The sequence below is a fragment of the Mustela lutreola genome, chromosome 13 (assembly GCF_030435805.1).
Source record: "Mustela lutreola isolate mMusLut2 chromosome 13, mMusLut2.pri, whole genome shotgun sequence".
NCBI lineage: Eukaryota > Metazoa > Chordata > Mammalia > Carnivora > Mustelidae > Mustela > Mustela lutreola.
This window is the reverse complement of record NC_081302.1, coordinates 63,348,847-63,366,990: the sequence shown is the minus strand read 5'-3', so window position 1 is coordinate 63,366,990 and position 18,144 is coordinate 63,348,847. Positions and strand designations below refer to the sequence as shown.

The 18,144-nt window shown below is 49.1% G+C and overlaps 1 protein-coding gene across 5 annotated transcripts in view; it reads left to right on the top strand.

Annotated features, from left to right (window-relative positions):
- The window catches only part of ATP7B (ATPase copper transporting beta), a 71,322-nt gene that overhangs the window by 46,131 nt on the left and 7,047 nt on the right, over positions 1 to 18,144 (top strand). For 4 of the 5 annotated variants that reach the window (XM_059143922.1, XM_059143923.1, XM_059143924.1 and 1 more), the window contains 9 exons: positions 1,466 to 1,542; positions 3,040 to 3,214; positions 4,240 to 4,473; positions 5,193 to 5,284; positions 11,894 to 12,021; positions 12,137 to 12,291; positions 12,508 to 12,642; positions 15,554 to 15,748; positions 17,158 to 17,340. In XM_059143922.1, the coding sequence (XP_058999905.1) occupies positions 1,466 to 1,542; positions 3,040 to 3,214; positions 4,240 to 4,473; positions 5,193 to 5,284; positions 11,894 to 12,021; positions 12,137 to 12,291; positions 12,508 to 12,642; positions 15,554 to 15,748; positions 17,158 to 17,340 (1,374 nt within the window). The remainder of the gene's footprint in view (positions 1 to 1,465; positions 1,543 to 3,039; positions 3,215 to 4,239; positions 4,474 to 5,192; positions 5,285 to 11,893; positions 12,022 to 12,136; positions 12,292 to 12,507; positions 12,643 to 15,553; positions 15,749 to 17,157; positions 17,341 to 18,144) is intronic. The other variant, XM_059143921.1, reaches the window with a different exon arrangement.

The window sequence follows — 18,144 nt, the reverse complement described above, 5'->3', positions numbered from 1 at the left end:
AGTGGTGACCTGATGAGTTTAGACAGTCCAAACCCGAACAAGATGAATTCATCACACCTGAGGGTCAGGATAAACACAGTTCAGCAGGAAGTACTAACGCAGTGAAACCTCTTGTATCAACCTTGACGTTATCTTTCATTTTCTCTTGGTGTTGTGTGTGCTTAGGAGAGATGTCGTCTGTTATATGGCTCAGCAGGGTTCCTTGACATGCGTTAATAGTAGGCTGCTGCTGCTAGAACCCGGTCTTCCAGGCAGACAGCAGAGCTTCTCTAGCAGATGTGAAGAGACCCCCCAGAGGGGTTAAGTGACTCCACTTGCTGGTATCCAGCTCAAGGCTGCAGGAAAACCCAGATCTCACAGTTCTAAGCTCAGCAGCCTTTCGCTTTTTGCCCTAGCACAGGTCTTACAGATCAGTATTGGGGGTGGGGGGCATTGATGAGGTCCAGAAAGCAGACTCATGTGCTGTCAGGAGGGTCCCAGGGGGTGCTTGGAACCCATCTCCATCATCTTCTTATTCCTCATGCCCTTCCTGGCCTCCACGCTGCCGGCTGAGCTCAATACAGCAGCATCTCTGTCCTCATCTGGGGACTATTGTTCATGTCTGGCCCCGGTTCCTGCAACTCTGCTGCCTCTTTCCCTAATGTAACTAGGCTGGTGTTCGTTGTAAGAGGATTTGTCTTTAGACGGTCTTAGATACTCTTTTTCCAATCGTGACTTTTAATTTTCATTTTAATCATCAGAGTCCCGGGGCCCCTCTTTGTGTTGTGCTGACCAGCAGGACATTTCCTGGCAGTCTTTCCTGTGTTATTTCATAAAGGGGTCAGATAGGATAAGGTGAAGAGGATCAGGGAGCGAGGCGGCAAAAGAAATGCTGGAGTCACTCCCTAAAAAGAACCAGCAGATTGCCAGGCAGTACCCGTCTGGCTTCAGGGGAAGCGGGGCCTGCAGAGGCTGAAGGAGCCTGGGTCTGTTCTCCGGGGAGAGACCCAGGTGGGGAGCCCTGAAACCTGTTCCCTGAGCCCCAGACCTTGCTCTTCCAGTAGCTTAATGGCTCCGATCTTCAGTTTCCTCAGGCAGGGAATGCCAGCGCTTGACCTGACCACTCCCTAGGTGGGGTTCCTCACAGAAAATTTCTGTGTGTATAAATTCATCATGAATCAGCCTCAGGGCATGTTGAAGTTTCTCCCAGAACCTGCTGGCTTTGCCCACAGAAGGACCAGGAGTCCCCGTCTGAGGCCATTCCCTTGGGGATGATACAGTCTGTGAGCAGAGATGGCGCTGGGCCTCTGACAGGACTTGTAGTGTGATTTGGGTACAGAAGTCATGAGCAGAAAAACCCGTAGTCTTTTGAGGCAATTTTTTGGTTAACTTTCTAATTTCCAAAGATGTAAAATGCTTTCTACCAATGCATGTTTAACCAAATGCTTTCCTTCTTGTTTCTCACTTCTCCTTTTTTAATAATAAGGAAATCGGCTTTCATGCTTCCCCGGCCCAGAGAAACTCCGGCGCCCATCACTTGGACCACAAGGTGGAAATAAAGCAGTAGGTAGAACAGAAAAGACTGGTGCTCTTGACCAAGTGTCCCCGTCACCGGGCCTGCCTCATTCTGTGCTCATCAGTGTCCCTGCTGTCCTTGCTTCCCACAGCACTCTGTGATGTTAACCCTCTAAGACAGTGCTGTCCGACAGAACTTTCTGCGATGACAGAAATGTTCTATACCCACACTGCCCAGGGTGGTGGCCACAGGCTACAGAGTACTTAGTATGACTAAGGAACTGAATTCCTTTAATTGAATCCTAACTGATTTTAATTTAAATCACCACTTACGGCTGGTGGCTAACTTAAGTTGGGAGGAAGAGTGTGGATTTTTTTCTTTCACAGCAGAGTATTTTGAGACTTTATTTGAATAGGTTCTAGAAGTGGGGTCTGAGGGCAGGAACTACAGTCATGGGAAAGAACACGGCCTGAGAACAGGCGGCCTGAGTTCATTCGTTGTTGCGGACGTTCACTTACTTGGTCCACAAGCACAAGGGTGCTGTTGTAGGCAGGGCACTATGCCAGGTGCTAGGGATGAAGAGGATACCGTCCCAGCCTCGGAGGGGCTCTAGCTGGGCTGGGAAAGAGGAGATGAGCAGCGGATCGAGTGGGTTCAGGGGGCGCCGGGAAGCCAGCCAGCGGGGGACGCATGATCAGCCTCGAAGAGTGAGTGGAAGTTTGCCAGGCTGTGGGGGTGGGGGTTGACTTGAGGGTCTTCTAGGGGCATGGAGACAGGGGTCTTCAGGGACTCCTGTGACTGCTGTGGTCAGCACGCCTGGAGCAGGGAAGGACTGACAGGAGAGGCACCTGGAAGACGAGCGAGGGGCTAATCCTCGGGACCCTGGGGGACAGGCTGAGAGTCTAAGATTGCGTCTTGGGGGCCTGTGGTTTGCAGACCGGAGTGGAGGTGTGCTAGGGCTTCCACAACACGTGGTGGGAACGTCACAAATGCTCACATGAGACCACAGCTATCCCCTGCAACCCCCATGTCAGACTTCGGTGTTCACCAAGATGGCTTTGCAGTTCTCACTGACTAGATTACATAATAGTTTAAAAATCAAATGTAGAAGTAAGTTCGGACTAATAAAATTTTGTTTTTATCTGTTTTTTTTTTTCTTGGGAGGCTGTATGAAATTTTATTTTGAAAGAAGAGCAGCAGGCAGCCATGTGGGCTGGGGTGTTCCCCTTCTTTAGGGCTGGGTTCTCAGTTCTGGGCCTCAGTCCCCCCCCCCCCCAACAACGGATTAGAGGCGACGGGTCAGCCTCAGGCGGGCAGGGTGTCTGTGTATCTCTGGAATATCCCCGAGAAGTTTAAACCCATAGGTGCTTTCTCAGGTGGCTGGGTGTCAGGGAGGGAGCCTTCCCCTTGCTCCACACCCCTGGTGGTGTGTCTCAGACATGTGACAAAAGCAAGTCTGAAACTGAGGCCCCAGGAGAAGGCCAGCCCACAATCCAAGTGACAGATGCTACCTAATAGGCTGGTGTCACTGCTTTGCTTTGCAGGTGGAGGAAGTCTTTCCTGTGCAGCCTGGTGTTCGGCATCCCCGTCATGGGTCTCATGATCTACATGCTGGTGCCCAGCCATGAGCCCCACGAGGCCATGGTCCTGGACCGCAACATCATTCCGGGACTGTCCATCCTCAATCTCATCTTCTTTATCTTGTGTACCTTTGTCCAGGTGCGTATCGGGGTGGGGGAGCAACCTCTGCCCTCCCGCGCCAGACACAGCCCTTCAGCGTGGCTCTACCACAGCTGCCCTCTGGGGGCTTTTTTTCTGTCTTAAAATTCTTGAGAGGCAGGGGGCGGGTGGGCATAAAAGGACTTGGTCTCACCATCACTTTCACGGTTGTAGGTGATCAACTCTCCCTGTATAGCAAGCCCTGAGCCGGGCCCCCTGGAACTTCTACTCCAGGGCTGGTAGGAGGGAGCTAGCTGTGTTGCTGGTGGGAAGTGTGCCCTCCGCCTGCTTTAGAATAGAAAATTAAACTCCTGCCTCAACGATGGAATGTTTAGTTTAAGCCTATCTGAGGGCAATTATTATAGCCTGAACTTGCTCTTTCCTCTATTTTCTTTTTAATTACAATTGTGATGTATATTTGTTGTAGACAGTTCAAACCATGCTGAACTAGAAGAAGCAAAGGGGAAGATATTCCTTCCTTGGAATCACACCCAGCCTCCAGCCCAGTCCTAGTCCCCAGGGGTGTTACTAGTTGGACGTGCATGTTCACAGATCCTCATACATGTTTGCTTATATATGTAGGTGTGTGTGCGTGTTCACACTATACAGACACATGGGCTTTTTTTTTTAAATTGGAATAGGATCATATGAGATAAATTGATTTATAACCAGCTTTCTCACTTAACCGTGTATTACGGGCATCTTTCATGCCAGTGGTTTGTAGATCTAGCACATTCTTTCTCAGGACTACAGAGTCCTGTCCACAGTATAAACGAACCATGACTTATGTCCCCATGGCCCCCTCGTCCTGTTGATGGACGTCTGTTCAGGTTGACCCTGAATGGGTCAAGACCTTGGCTCTCCATTCCTGTGAGTGGCTATGAATCAGGAAATGCATTGCCTCCGTGTCCCTTGCCGAGGAAGAAGTCATGTCTGAGCGTTTGCAGGCCGAGGGGCCTCTGGGCATCTGGTCATTCTTCAGACTCCAGGCCTCCTTGAGCAGCTGTTGCTTCTTCTGCTTTCAGCTCCTCGGCGGGTGGTACTTCTACGTCCAGGCCTACAGGTCTCTGAAGCATGGGACAGCCAACATGGACGTGCTCATCGTGCTGGCTACCACCATCGCCTACACCTACTCATTTGTCATCCTAGTGGTGGCCGTAGCCGAGAAGGCGGAGAGGAGCCCTGTCACCTTCTTCGACACCCCCCCCATGCTCTTTGTGTTCATTGCCCTGGGGCGGTGGCTGGAACATGTGGCAAAGGTAACTGTAGCTTCAGGTGAAAAAAGAACTGTTTCTTCAGTAACATAAATCTTAATTCATCCGAGCACCTTGTTTAGAATTACTAATTACACACAGTCTAGAGAAAGACTTCAGGAAATGTGAAACCTACTATAATTAGGTGTTCTGATCACTAATCTCCCAACTGGTTGCTACTTCCGAAATCCCAGCTAATCTGGTTAATTATTGAAACCTTTGCTCAGGCACATTGTGTAACAGAAAGAACCCTGGATGGCAGGCCAGTGGTCACACCACCTCTTTGTATGGAACCGACCGTGTGGTTTGTTAGTTCACGAATCCACACATCCATCTGAGGGTCACGCCATTTTTAACACCCTGCATGATACCCACATTTTAACCTATTCTGTAAAAGAGTGGGACTGTAGCTCTGAAAGAAATTAGATTAAACCTTAGGAAAAAAAAAAAAGCAGTTACTGGGCAGACTGGTTTCGTATTTTCGGCTGAAATGTAATTCATAGAACTTTGTGACGTTGTGCATTTGGTATGGTGGTGACGTGGCTGCGTGTCGATGGCAGTGACATCTGTCCTGGAGCATTGCGCGTCCTGACGTGCACTACGGCTGTGTTCAGGGTCATCCTCTTTCTGCAGGGGCTTTCTGTAACACCTGCCTAGCAAGTGTTGGTTTGGCTTTGCACGGTTTGCTTACGGTAGATCCCGTTTTCCATCTGATTATTTCCTAGAGCAAAACCTCAGAAGCCCTTGCCAGACTCATGTCTCTCCAAGCCACAGAAGCCACCGTTGTCACCCTTGGTGAGGACAACTTGATTGTCAGGTGGGTTTTCTTCCGAGTTTTTAAGCAATTTATATTAATCTCAAAACACCCTTCATGTTCGCAACATTCCACTAGACCTTGTGGGGGCAGGTGAAGACTTGTATGGTCAGATCTGTCCTTTCGATCCAGGTAATTAGCAGGGCATTTGCAGACTACAACATAGGCAACAACTCAGGTGGCGTGTGTGAGTAGGCTACCTGACGAACGGGGGGCCTCGGTGACAAGTGTTCCTGGATAGAGAAGGAAAGGCGAGAGGTGGTCAGGGAGAGCCTCCAAGAGCCTGGGCCACATGCTAGACCTTCCTTGCGAGATCTGGAGGATTACTTCTCTTCTTCATAAAGTTGGCAAATATTAAAAATAATAATGATTATTATCATTACTGCTGGAACTTACATAGCATTTGCTGTCTGCCAGACACTATTTTAACCTATTTGTATTAAATCTAATTTAAAGAAAAAACTGTAGGAGGAAAGGACTGTTCCTAGCCGTGTTTTGCAGATGAGGAGACCGATGATCAGAAAAGCTAAGCAATCTACCCAGCGTCCCAGGGGTGCTAAGTGCCAGGATGGGCCATAAGCCAGGCTCTGGACTCCAGAGCCCATGCTCTTAACCGGTCCACATACTGACTCTTAAGGTGTGTAAATAACACGGACATTTGCACAACTTAAGGCTTCTGTACTTCCCTGGTCAGCCTCATTTTCATATTCTAGGGAGTGCTTATTTCAGACCTTCCTCACATTCCTGAACTCTCTCTCCAGCCCCACTACTTTCCCCTTTGACCCGTGACCTCTCTCTGACTACTGAAACTGGAAGCTCCGAGGTGGGAAATCCATCAGCTCCGTGTCCCTCAGCCTGCAGTGCTAACCCTCCCCACTGCATGCTCCCTTCCTCCCACCCCGGGGGAAGAGGTCTCTGCTCTGGTTCTCTGTTCAGGAAACTCCCTCTGTCAGTTTCTCCTTGACCTTCAAGGTGGCCGTCTTTGCTGATTCCAGCCATCCAGTATGACGTACAGTCTAGACTCCTGTTGTCAAAGCCATCCTGTGCCCCGCCCCCACCATACTTGCCCATTCTTCACGCTGTTGCCAGTGTGGGTTCATGAGTGTGTCCCCCAGAGATGGTCCTCAGAGGCTGAGAGCCCCCCACCCTGCTTTCCAGGGGGGCACTCGGTGAGCCTGTGCATGAATGAGGCACTGGCCGACCACAGCATGGAGGCACTGTTTTTTATCTGGGTGCTAGAGCTTTTAAATCCTGGGTGGAATTATGAGATTTGAGAACCTACCATGTATTAGTCCCACTGGCTGGTACTTCATGTAAACTACCTAATTTCACTGGTTAACTACCCTGTGAGGTAGGTGCTCCTGCCATCACCGTGTCTTTAGGAAGAACCTGAAGCCCAGTGGGGTGGAGTGACTTGCCCAGAGCCTGGGGCAGGTGAGTGGCGGAGCTGGAACGGGCTCCTTCTCGGCCACCTGCTCCCTGTCTTCCATGCAGGAGGACCCTGTGTGACCGAGCAGCTGGCATGTGCGAGCCCCCACATGCACTCCACTGTTTGGGGGGCCCGGCAGCATTTGCGTATCTTGACTGGTTTTTTTCCCCTTATAAATTAACGACATGAAAGTTTCTGAGACATGGAAGTGTTCAGATGGGGAGCAAAGCCGTGACAGCTGCCTTTCCTCACTGCCTTTCATTTTGAGCACTGGCCACACTCGCACAGACTGCTCTGTTGATTGGGCTACGAGGACACGCGCATCCTTGCCAGAAGGCAAAAGCTGTGTGAAATGCCCAAGCACGGCGGGGTTACCCCAGCCACAGCTCAGTTCTTTATCAAAGACTGCGGTTCACTTTTGTTGCTGTGGACGCTCACGGGCCAGACTCCTACCTTCATCATGTGGTGGCGCCATTTTCTAAGTTAGGGGCCAGAAGACCAGGGTTCCTTCTGGCCTTGCCATAGACGGGCTGTGTGCAGGAGCAGGTCAGTTAGGGCCTGTGAGGCACGGTTCCTGTCTGTCAGACCAGGGTAGTGGTTCCTACACCACCTTCCTGACCGTGTGCTCCAGGCTGCTGGGAGGTGACGGGCCAGTGGTCACACTCTGCTGTCCCAGGGCCAGGGCCACACACTGTTCTGCTGAGGAGCTTGACTTTCTATAAGAGGAGTTGTGCTGGTGCCAGGGCCCCCAAGTCAGCCCCCGCCTTCTGTGGTGCCTTGCCACACTGGGCCTCTGCAGTGCCACTGGAAGGCCACCAGAGTTTCTTACCTCAGCTATTTCCTTTCAGCAAGACTTGGGCCTATTCCTCTGCCAGGGACCCCTGTCTGTCCCAAGTCTTGGGTGATGGGAGGGTCTGTGATCAGTCTGGCATGTGGTCACCTCTGGTAACCCCTGCCCCTTCCTGTTGTCACCACTCTGTCTCCTAAAGCATTGCTACAGGGTCTTCCTTGGCCTCCTGTGGGGATAAATATCTTCCCGCATTCAAACCAGTGATCTCTTGGAAGCACAGATCTGCTATATTCCTCGGTAGCTAGAGCTCCTTCTGCAGCTTCTTGCCGTCCTTAGGATGAAGTCTGTGTGCTTAGTGCACATGTGAGACTGAGCGTCTACCCCAGCCCGCCTCTTGGCCTCAGCCTCTTGTGCCACCACACCTCCATCTTGTCCAGGCCACACCCCGCTGGCAGCTCCCAGGAGGAGGCTCTCGGGTCTTGCCTCACACTTTCTTCTTCCCCTCTGCCTGGGTGCTTGTCCTTCAGGGCTTAACTTGGGGAGTGGGAGTGGTGGTGGGGAACGTCGTCTGGAATCCTTTCCTGTCCCCAGACCTGCTTGGCTGTTGTTCCGCTCGCCCTGGGACACCCACGTGGTAGGTGCTCAGATTACTAGCTGAATGAATGAAAGGACTATGAAATGTTAAATCACCCCATGTTTGTGGGGGTGACATTCAAGAGCCTACACGACCTGGTCCCCAGTCTGCTGCATTGAAGTCTCCTGTGGTAGTGGGGAAAGCAGAGTTACACAGTTTGTCTAGGTACCGGCTGCTCTGTTCTGAGTTTTTGTTTTTTTACCTTGTGTTAGATGCGGAGGGAGAGGAGCAAGGAGACGGGTGTGGTAGACAGACTCCTGGCAGAGGAGAAGAAACGCCAGGGAAATCACTGTCTCTCAATTAAGTGTATTCCTGCACCTTGGTGTTTTGGGGAGATACAAGCTTCTGAAGAAGAAATGCTGGGAATTCCCTGGAAGGAGCCACCTTGACCCCCATCAATGCTTTTCACCTTAAATTAAGCTGTTTGGACTTAGAATGATATGGTTAATTCAGATGGAGGGGAAATTCTGAAGGGCACCCAGTTGGACATGGGTGCCAGTTTCTTGAAGCAGTCCCACAGAAGCAAACCTTCTAAAGCTTAGTTGTCAGGTTGTGCAGGGGGAGAAGGCTCTGCTCTTAGCTCCCGATGCCCTTCACAAGTGAGCAGGTGCTTTTTCTCCCAACAGGCCTGTCTTGCCAAGTGAGGAGCTGGTGTGATGGGAAACTTCTCCAGGTCACGTAGGCAGGCCTCAGAGGGCAGGGCCTGGGCATCCCCATCACTGGGAGACTTTAAGAAGCACCAAAGAACATTCTCAGATTATGGAGACTCCTCTTCTCCTTCTTGTTTGCCACCCTGCCCAGGCCCCAGACAGATTTCCTCATGCCTACTCCCCACACTCAAGACCTCAGGGTGCCCCTTCTTTTCCTAACCCATTTATTGTATTGTGACCATTCCTGGGCTTACATACATGAGTCTGTCTGTGGCTTCTGGGCTGTAAGCATCTTGAGAGAAAGGCTCCATCTCGTCCTGTGCATATCCCAGTCCAGCACAGGGCCTGCTACACAGAGACCCGTCACTAGGGAAAACGTCCATTAAGTAAAGTTCCCTGGGAGCTCACCATATGCCAGGCACTGTACTATGTACTGAACACACATCATCTCAGTTAATCCTGGAACAAAATCCCTGTTGGAGAAAGGAGGACACTGTGGCTTTGTATAAGGATTTGACCCCGATGGCACCAGTGCCCTGTGACTCACCAGTGCCCTAGCAAGGACTCTGAGCTCCCGAGGTCAGGGCTGAGTCTGCTTTGCTCCCCACCGTGTCCCTGGCACCTGGCACACACACGGGCTCCCGTGGTGCTGAGCCTGTATTTCTGTGCACTGGCCCGAGCTGCGCGTGCTCACAGCCTTGCAGGGCAGGGGCTGCACGGGGTGCCAAGATGGACCTCTGGAGACAGACACACTCTTGAATCCTCATTTTGCAAGGATGCTCCTGCACAGTTTTTTTAAAAAGAAAACTTTGATGGAAATATTTACTATCTCTGCACATTTTGGTTCCCAAGTTTTATACATTTATCCATAGCAACGTTTAAAGAAATGGGCGTGTGGATTCAGTTCCGTGCCTTTCTAAGAAATCTTTAAGTTTTTGCTTTACTGGGAGTGAATATCACTTACCTCATCTACTTTTGGGAAGATTCGGTGAGAAAAAAAAAATGTACAAATCCACTAGCCTGGTACGCACACTCAGTAAAGTTCTGTTTTACCTTCTCACGTGGCTAAGGCAGCTCATTGTCCATTTTTCTCTGTGGAAGTTTGAGTGTAGTCCTTGTAGAATGAAGGGAATGTTAACATAACCTCAGAGCCTGCTTATCTGCCTTTGTCACTGTTCGTGAGGCACTGTTATAAACGCGTGACCCTTGAACAATGGTAGGGCACGGGGCACTGACCCAGCACAGAGTCGAAAATCCAAGTGTAACCTCTGACTTCCAAAAACTTTACTAATAAGCTACTGTTGACTCAAAGCCTTACTGATAATGTAAACAGTGGGTTAGTAACTGATTTTGTATGTGTTGTGTTCTTAGAGTAAAGTAAGAGAAAAAAAACTGACAGGAAAACCAGGAGGGAGAGAAAACATACTTGTACTTCTGTATTGTATTTATTAAAAACCTGCCTGTACCCACAAGGTGCAAACCCGGTTGTTTGAGGGTCGGCTGTATACAGGGACATGTTTTTGGCCCCTGTGGTGGCTCCCTGGCAGGCTCCGGCTGGCTGTCTCTGCCCTTCCCTCCCCTCACCCACCATGTGTCTGTCTGTCTCAGGTCGACCCTGCCCCTCCCGCCCCCCCAGCATCCAGTCCTTATACACATATGGCCCCCATGTTCCTGTCTGACCCCACGCCCTCTTCTGCCAAAGCACAATTTCCTGCAAAAGCATCCTGAGCTGCTGTCCTGGCTCCACAGGCTCCTGTCCGCCCCTCCCACTGAGCTGCTGCCCTCCACCAGCTCCTGAAACTGTCCCCTCACCCAAGCAGACCACGTACCCCAACCCAACTGTTGCCAGGTTTGCCTTCGTCTGGCCTCTCACCAGCCTTCCCCCAGGCCCCCAGTCTCTCCATGAAAACTTTCTGTTGGTTTTCTTTTTTATGCACGTGTGGCTGACCTTCACAGAGGCACAAAGCGCAAGGGCAGAGTGTGATTAAGTTTGCATATCTGGTGGCTGGACTGGGACTCCTTCTCCCCCACCTTGCAGGCCTCCCTGCCCGATCTCCCTTGGTGCAGCGGGCCAGCCCCAGGGCTTAGTTCGAGACGCCTTGTCTTTTCCACTCGCACACCCAGGTGAGCTGGCACCATTTCCTGCCTGTAAATGCTGTCTGTATTTGGACAGCTCCCGGATCTGTTCCTCTCAGCTCAAGTCCCATTTTCTACTTCCTGCTTGACATTTTCCCTGGAAGTCGCACAGGCTTCCCAGAGCCCACATGTCAACGTGAAGGTCTTCATTTCGTCCCTTCTCCTTCTCTTCTCTCGCCCTCCCTCAGCCGCTTCTGCACACTTGCCTCCATCTCAGTAACAGAACTTCGAGCTCCTCTTTGATTCTCTTATTTCCGCATTTAGGCTTTGCCATCTTTTGCTTGGGAGGCTGCCACAGCCCACCTCTTCTCCTGGCTTCTATTATCGTCCCTGCTGCCTGCTCTCACGCAGCAGCCAGAGAGATGACTTGAAAATGTGAATCAAATTATGTCATTTCCCAGAAAAACCTTACATCCAAAGCCCATACTGTACTGTGCTCCGCACGTCCTGACAAGACCTGGACTGCCTGCTTCACTTCCTGCTTCTCAAAGGCACCCTTCCTGCTTGCCTTAAGGCCTTCGCATTAGTTGGGTTTTTCCCCTTGAACTTTCTTTTGCCTATATGTTGGTCCCTCTTATGATCCAGGTCTCAGCTCATCTTCCAAAAAGTGAACCCTCCCTCCCCCGCAGAACAAACAAATAAAACTTCTGGTCATATTATTTGCATCCTAATGCTTATTTAATACCTGGAACTATATTGTTATCTGTTTCTCCTGCAGAATTGGTCTTCCTGAGGATAGAGACTTGGCTGTCCTGTTCCCAGCTATACTGCCAGTGCCAAATACAGTGCCTGTCCCTTAGTATTTGCACAGTACATATTGGCTCGATCTGAAAATGAACAGATAAAATGAGTACTGCTGCTTGGTGTAAAGCGAGGAGCGTGTAACCAGTCCAGCACTTGGTTGGGAACCCGAGCTGGGTGGGCTGAGCTCTGGCTGGTTGCTGTGTGTGTAACCTGAGCGGCTTTTTTGCAGGGAGGAGCAGGTGCCCATGGAGCTGGTGCAGCGGGGCGACGTCATCAAGGTTGTCCCCGGGGGGAAGTTCCCAGTGGATGGGAAAATCCTGGAAGGCAACACCATGGTGGACGAGTCCCTCATCACAGGTGAGGCGGCTTGTCTCCTCTTCCCTGTGGGCGGGTATGGCGGGAGTTGCTGGGTCACATGAATGCTGAACAGAGTGCTGAGGGTGTGACGGTTGATGTCCTTCCCCACCTCCAGGAGAAGCCATGCCTGTCACGAAGAAACCCGGAAGCATAGTGATTGCTGGGTCTATAAATGCACATGGCTCTGTACTCGTTAATGCCACTCACGTGGGCAATGACACCACATTGGCTCAGATTGTGAAATTGGTAGAAGAGGCTCAGATGTCAAAGGTAATAAAGAGAGTTAAAAAATAACCTAACGTCAGCTTCCTCTTTTTAGAAGTTATTCTGAGAGTTTCATAGATTCAGGCAGATTTTGTTGAGTAGGGAGTGATTAGTAAGCGTGTTAATTGGGGGGCTCAGAACTCCAGTGCTCAACTGTGCCTGTGGGGATGTATTTCTTTGTGGATTGTAATTTCCCGTGGTCTTGGTGTTTTATTTTCATAGGCACCCATTCAGCAACTGGCTGACCGGTTTAGTGGGTATTTTGTCCCATTTATCATCATCATTTCAACGCTGACGTTGGTGGTATGGATTATAATCGGTTTTATCGATTTTGGTGTTGTTCAGAAATACTTTCCTGTAAGTTGAATGCTTTGGGCAGTATGGTTGCTATGTTTTAAATAATCTCTTGCCATTAATCCTATTCTCTTATATCTTAGATTCTTTGGGCTTTAATTACCCATTACATTTATTTGCCTCATTTACTGGCAGCAAAATCTTAGCCAAGATAGCACAATCACTCTATTTCTGCAAATTTTTTTTTTTTAAAGATGCCCTTTGCCTTCTAGTTAAATAATTTCCCAGACACCAATTAGCTCTCAGTTGTCATGCCTATAACATTTAGATGATGTGACCTTGGCCATTTCTGGGGTCATGAGGCAGATATCATAGGTCACTTCACAATTTTGATGGCATGATAATATCATTTTAACAGATTTTAAGAAAATTTGTTTTTTGCTCTCTATGTCTGATAGTATCATCTTCAACCTTGTGGCTTCCTGGGCAGTGCTAATAGCCTTTTAATAATAAATATTTATTAAACATACACGAGACAATGGAATATACTTTCATGAGTTAGAAAGTAGATGATGAATGCTCTCTTGGAAAATACTATGTTGTCAAACTTCCAAAAAAGTGGAGAGTCCCAAAAAAACCTTTTCTGCTCAAGAAGTAAGAACTCTATACAACAGTAATTCTCAATAAGGAGTAATTTTATTGTCCCAGGAGATATTTGACGATGTCTGGAGGTATTTGGTTGTCATGACTGGGGAGGGAATGCTGCTGACACCGAGTGGGTAGAGATCGAGGGCACTGCCAGACATCCTACCAGGCCAAGGACAGCCCCCAGAACCATGAGTCCTCTATCCCCAAATGTCAGTAGTGCCGAGCTTAAGAAACCTTGATGTGCATCAACGGGGAATGGCCCGCTTGGAGTCCTATTTGACAGCTGCCCAGTGAGTGGAACAGTGTTTTATCTATGGTTTAAAGTATCTCCTACTTAGCCAGATCGAATGCCTCTTTTACCATAGAGCCATAGAATAAGAAACTGTAAATGCAGAATGGATAATTTTTTTTCTTTAAAAAAATGTCTACCCTAATTAAAGGCATATCTGAAATTCTTGGGGTGCATGTCATTTACTAAGATGTCATCTTCTCTCTCGAATGTCCTGTCCTAAAATGAAAAATGTCCTAGTTGAACTCTTGACATCTCAGGAGACCTTAGTGCTTTGAAGAGTAACCCAGGACTATACTCTTAGAATTTGCCAGTGGCTGTTATGGCACCTGACCCCCTCAAATTCCTGCTTTTGTGGGAGAACAGCTCATTGGCATGTGGCTGTGGGAAAAGTCATTCCTGAACAGGTTGGAGTATGGGGCTTTCTGCTGTTCCCTGCCTTTCCGTCTTACTTTGGCTTCTTCTGTTTTTATCTGCAACATCAGGGAGGATGCTGGCAAAGGAGGGACTGCAGGTTCCTTTAAGGTATTATCACTCTGCTGTCTAAGTCATTTGTAGGGAGAGGTTCATGTCACCCTCTAGAAGTCCACCCATCCCATCAGAATGCTTGGTGTTATTTTGATGAGAATTACTGGAGTTTGGGGTTTTTTTTTGAAATCACATCATCTTTATCTCAAAAAATTCCATGTCTTTAACACACTGTCCCTCTATCCAAATCCAACTGTTTCTAATCAAAGTGAAATGACCCTTTAGTAATACACCTTATCTTAGATTTCTGCCTTTCAAAATCAAGGAATAAAGTGTAGGTGGAAGCTAAAGAGGTTGTGGTCTGTATCCTTGATTTCGAAAACACACTGTGATGAAAGTGAATTCAGTGTCTCCTGATTGTGCTGCAGAGACACCTGCCATTTTGCAAAATAAACCAACATAATGCAAAATGTCAGAATGCAAATGGTAATGCCTATGTGTGTCGCCAGGTAACTGGAAAGGAGGCCCATATTTTGTTCGTTTTGGGTTTACAAAGAAAACAATAGCGGAAAAAATAGAAGAAAATAAAGATGGCTCCAAATTCCATCCCTAGGAATGATGATTTTTTGCACTCTGGGAAACCTCTTTCCAGTATTGTTGAAAGCTGTATAGAGATGCAGGCAGATAATTTTGCACTAATTCAGTCACAACACATGCCATTTTGTACTTGCTTTTTTTTACTTAACAGTGTTGCTGGGATCTTTCCATGTCAGCAAGTATAGACATACACCATCGTTTCAACAATTGTATAAGATTTCATTATGCACCTCATACCCTTAATTTAATTCATAAATTCCCTCTGAGGTGTCTCTAGTTTTTAAAAAAAACGCTGTGATAAGTATCTTTGTATATTTTGCCACTTATATGATTATCACCTTAGGGTAGATTCCTTGGAGAACTATCATTTTTAAAAGTTTTCACAATAATGATAAAAATTATAATAATGTGTAATATTGTTAATATGTAATATTGATAATGTGATAGTTACAGTTTCTCAGGGGCTTCGCCCATGGCAGGTTTTGTACAATGTATATTTGTGTGTTTATGTGTATTTATATATGTATCAGCTCATTTAAACCTTACAACAACCAGCTGGGTGTGCTTGGTCGTATTGTGTCCATTCCGAAAGTGAGGGATCTGACACTCGCAGAGATGTGAGTCAGTGCCAGGGCCAGCATGGACGTACACGGTCCAGTTCCAGAGTCCATGCTCCTTCCCCTAGCAGGGAGTTCTACACGACTCTCTCCTCCCATCATGCCTCTCTTAGAGGAAAGCCTAGAATGTCAAGTTGAAAAACTGGGGTGGGAACCAGTAAGGTGAGCCACATGATAACACAGCACCGAAGCAGAGTGGACCCCACACTCTGGACCCCAGACCCCGGCTCATTATGCATCTCAGCTTGCAGCTGCTCTTGCAGAAATGTGCTCATGCTGAAATGTTCTGTGATTGGAAGTCAGTGTGATTCCTCCTTCAACCCTCAGCCTGCCTTTATCTCTTTCCCCTTTTCAGACCCACAGCAAGCACATCTCCCAGGCAGAGGTGATCATCCGGTTTGCGTTCCAGACGTCCATCACGGTGCTGTGCATCGCTTGCCCCTGCTCCCTGGGCCTGGCCACGCCCACGGCGGTCATGGTGGGCACCGGGGTGGCCGCCCAGAATGGCATCCTCATCAAAGGAGGCAAGCCTCTGGAGATGGCCCACAAGGTTGGCCCTTACGCTCCTGGCTATCCTCTGACGTGTTGCCTGGAATGACTCTGTAGCTGTTACTTTGTGATTTTTTTTTTTTTTTTTTTGAAACTGAAGAGACTTGGTGGGAAAGTAGTATCTGTTTACATTCTGTATTAAGAGAAAAACCTGGAAGAGGCTGGAGGGCAGCACTGTTAATTAAGTAAAACAGGAAGCCCGCAGGGGCTGGGAATGATAATAGCAGGAACAGCTAACAGCTGCAGGATTAAATATGAATTGATTTAATTTCATTAACAACTCTTTGATGTCGGTGCTTATCATTCCCATTTCTCAGATGAGGAAGCTCAGCAGGAGCTAAACCCAGAGAACAACAGGGAGCGGAGGGGGGATCTGAAGGGACCACGGTGGGGGTGGGGCTGGGTTACTTGTGGCTGCAGAATGCAAGGATGGACTAAAGGAGGCAAGAATTGTTGGAGGAAGAGCCGTCATGTGTGTTGCAGAGACCACCACTGAGCACTGGGCCCAGATGAGTGCTGTGGGCTAAGTGAGGGGGAGCCGTGCCTGTGGGACATTCAGACCACAGCAAACAGCTGGGCTTCTGGAGGGTTTGGGGAGGTATGGAGCTCAGGGATGAGTGGGCTCTGGCCATGGACACAGGTACCAAAATGGCAGAACCCAGACCCATGGGGACGGGTGCAGGTTGCCATTGACCAAGTGGGCGTGGTGGAGAAACTGGCTTTGGTGGTGGCTTGTTATTGTGGCGGGGAAACGCTCCCTTTTTCACTCTCTCTTTCTCTTTTTTTAAGATTTTATTTATTTATTTGAGAGTGAGGAGAAAGCAAGATAAAGCACAAGAAGTAGAGCAGGGGTAGAGGGAGAAGCAGACTCCCCACTGAGCAGGGAGCCTGATGCAGGGCTCGATCCTGGGACCCTGAGATCATGACCTGAGTGGAAGGCAGATGGTTAACAACTGAGCCACCCAGGCACCCATCCCTTCCTTTCTTTGAACCTGGAGTGCAAGCTCCTTATTCGCAGTAGGCGTTTGCACTTAGGCCATAGACACACTGTGCACAGGGAGATGGGCAGACTGCCAGGGTCCTGACATGGGAGATCTGCATGGTGTCACTTTCCAGGAGATGGTACCATGCCATGTCCCATCAAATTAGAATGACAGTTTCTTGCTCAGTCTGGTGAAGGTTAAGTCACAATGCAGACTGTTTTGGCCAGACAGGCAGGGAAACTGGGTCTTCGTCATGGGAGTAGTTGAACTGTGAGATTGATTGCAGAGGATGTGTTAATGTGAGTTATGAAGGGGTGTTGTTACCTGCTTGAGCAGGGTTAAATGGAGTTCTGCCCCAAGACTGTGCGGGCTCTTAAAGTCGCTTCCATCTATATTTGTGGTCATCAAGATGTGGTTGTTTTGGCAGATAAAGACCGTGATGTTTGACAAAACTGGCACCATCACCCATGGGGTCCCCAAAGTCATGAGGGTCCTCCTGCTCGTGGATGTGGCCATGATGCCCCTCAGGAAGGTTCTTGCTGTGGTGGGGACTGCAGAGGCCAGCAGCGAGCACCCCTTGGGCGTGGCAATCACCAAGTATTGTAAAGAGGTATGCAGACCTGGGCAGTGCTCATCTCTCCCCCACCCTATCCCCCGCCACCCACTGCAAACTCCCCCTTACCCTACCCCGACCCCAGCCTCCTCCTCCACTTCACTGGCTGGGCTGGAAGCCTCCAAGCGCCTTCTTCCTCACATGCCTCTTCTGCTGCTGCTTCTGTACCCTGGCTCAACTGCCTTGCAGGAGCCTCAGCTTGTGGGATTTGGGAACCCCTCAGCAGGCCCCTGTGGAATAGGTGGAGATGCAGCGCTCAGTGATGGGTCCCTTGTCCCATTTCCAGATCATCACAAATGATGGTGGTTCAGTGTTACGGGTCACTTACAGAGCAGGTACTGACCGTCTGCTTGGAATAACAAAAAACAGCTGGGATGTGAGCTCCACCCTCTGGGAGCTGACGGTCCAGTGGGGAGGGTGGTTGGCGGATCAGCCCAGTCCTTTATGAGTGCTTAGTGCAAAGGGGAATACAGAACTGGATGGAGGGTTAGGGTGAGACCAGGAGAGGCCCCTCAGCCGGGGACGGGAAATGGAGAGGAGCCAGCAGAGGTGAGCCAAATGCCCAGTGGATTCTTGGCAGTTAATGGGGAAGCATTCGTCCTTTGACCTCACCCGATGAAAGGTCCTGTTTCGTTTTCTTTGTCTTCAGTCTAAATATAGAAGCAGCCGGTTGTGCCAGAATGTTGTCCTGAAAATTTTTAAATGGTCTGGGCAAAGACAATTAATGCCTTGGGGCAAAGCTGACTGCTCTACCTGGACAGGAAGTCTTCCAGAAATCTCTGTGGGTGTTTTGTGAAGGGT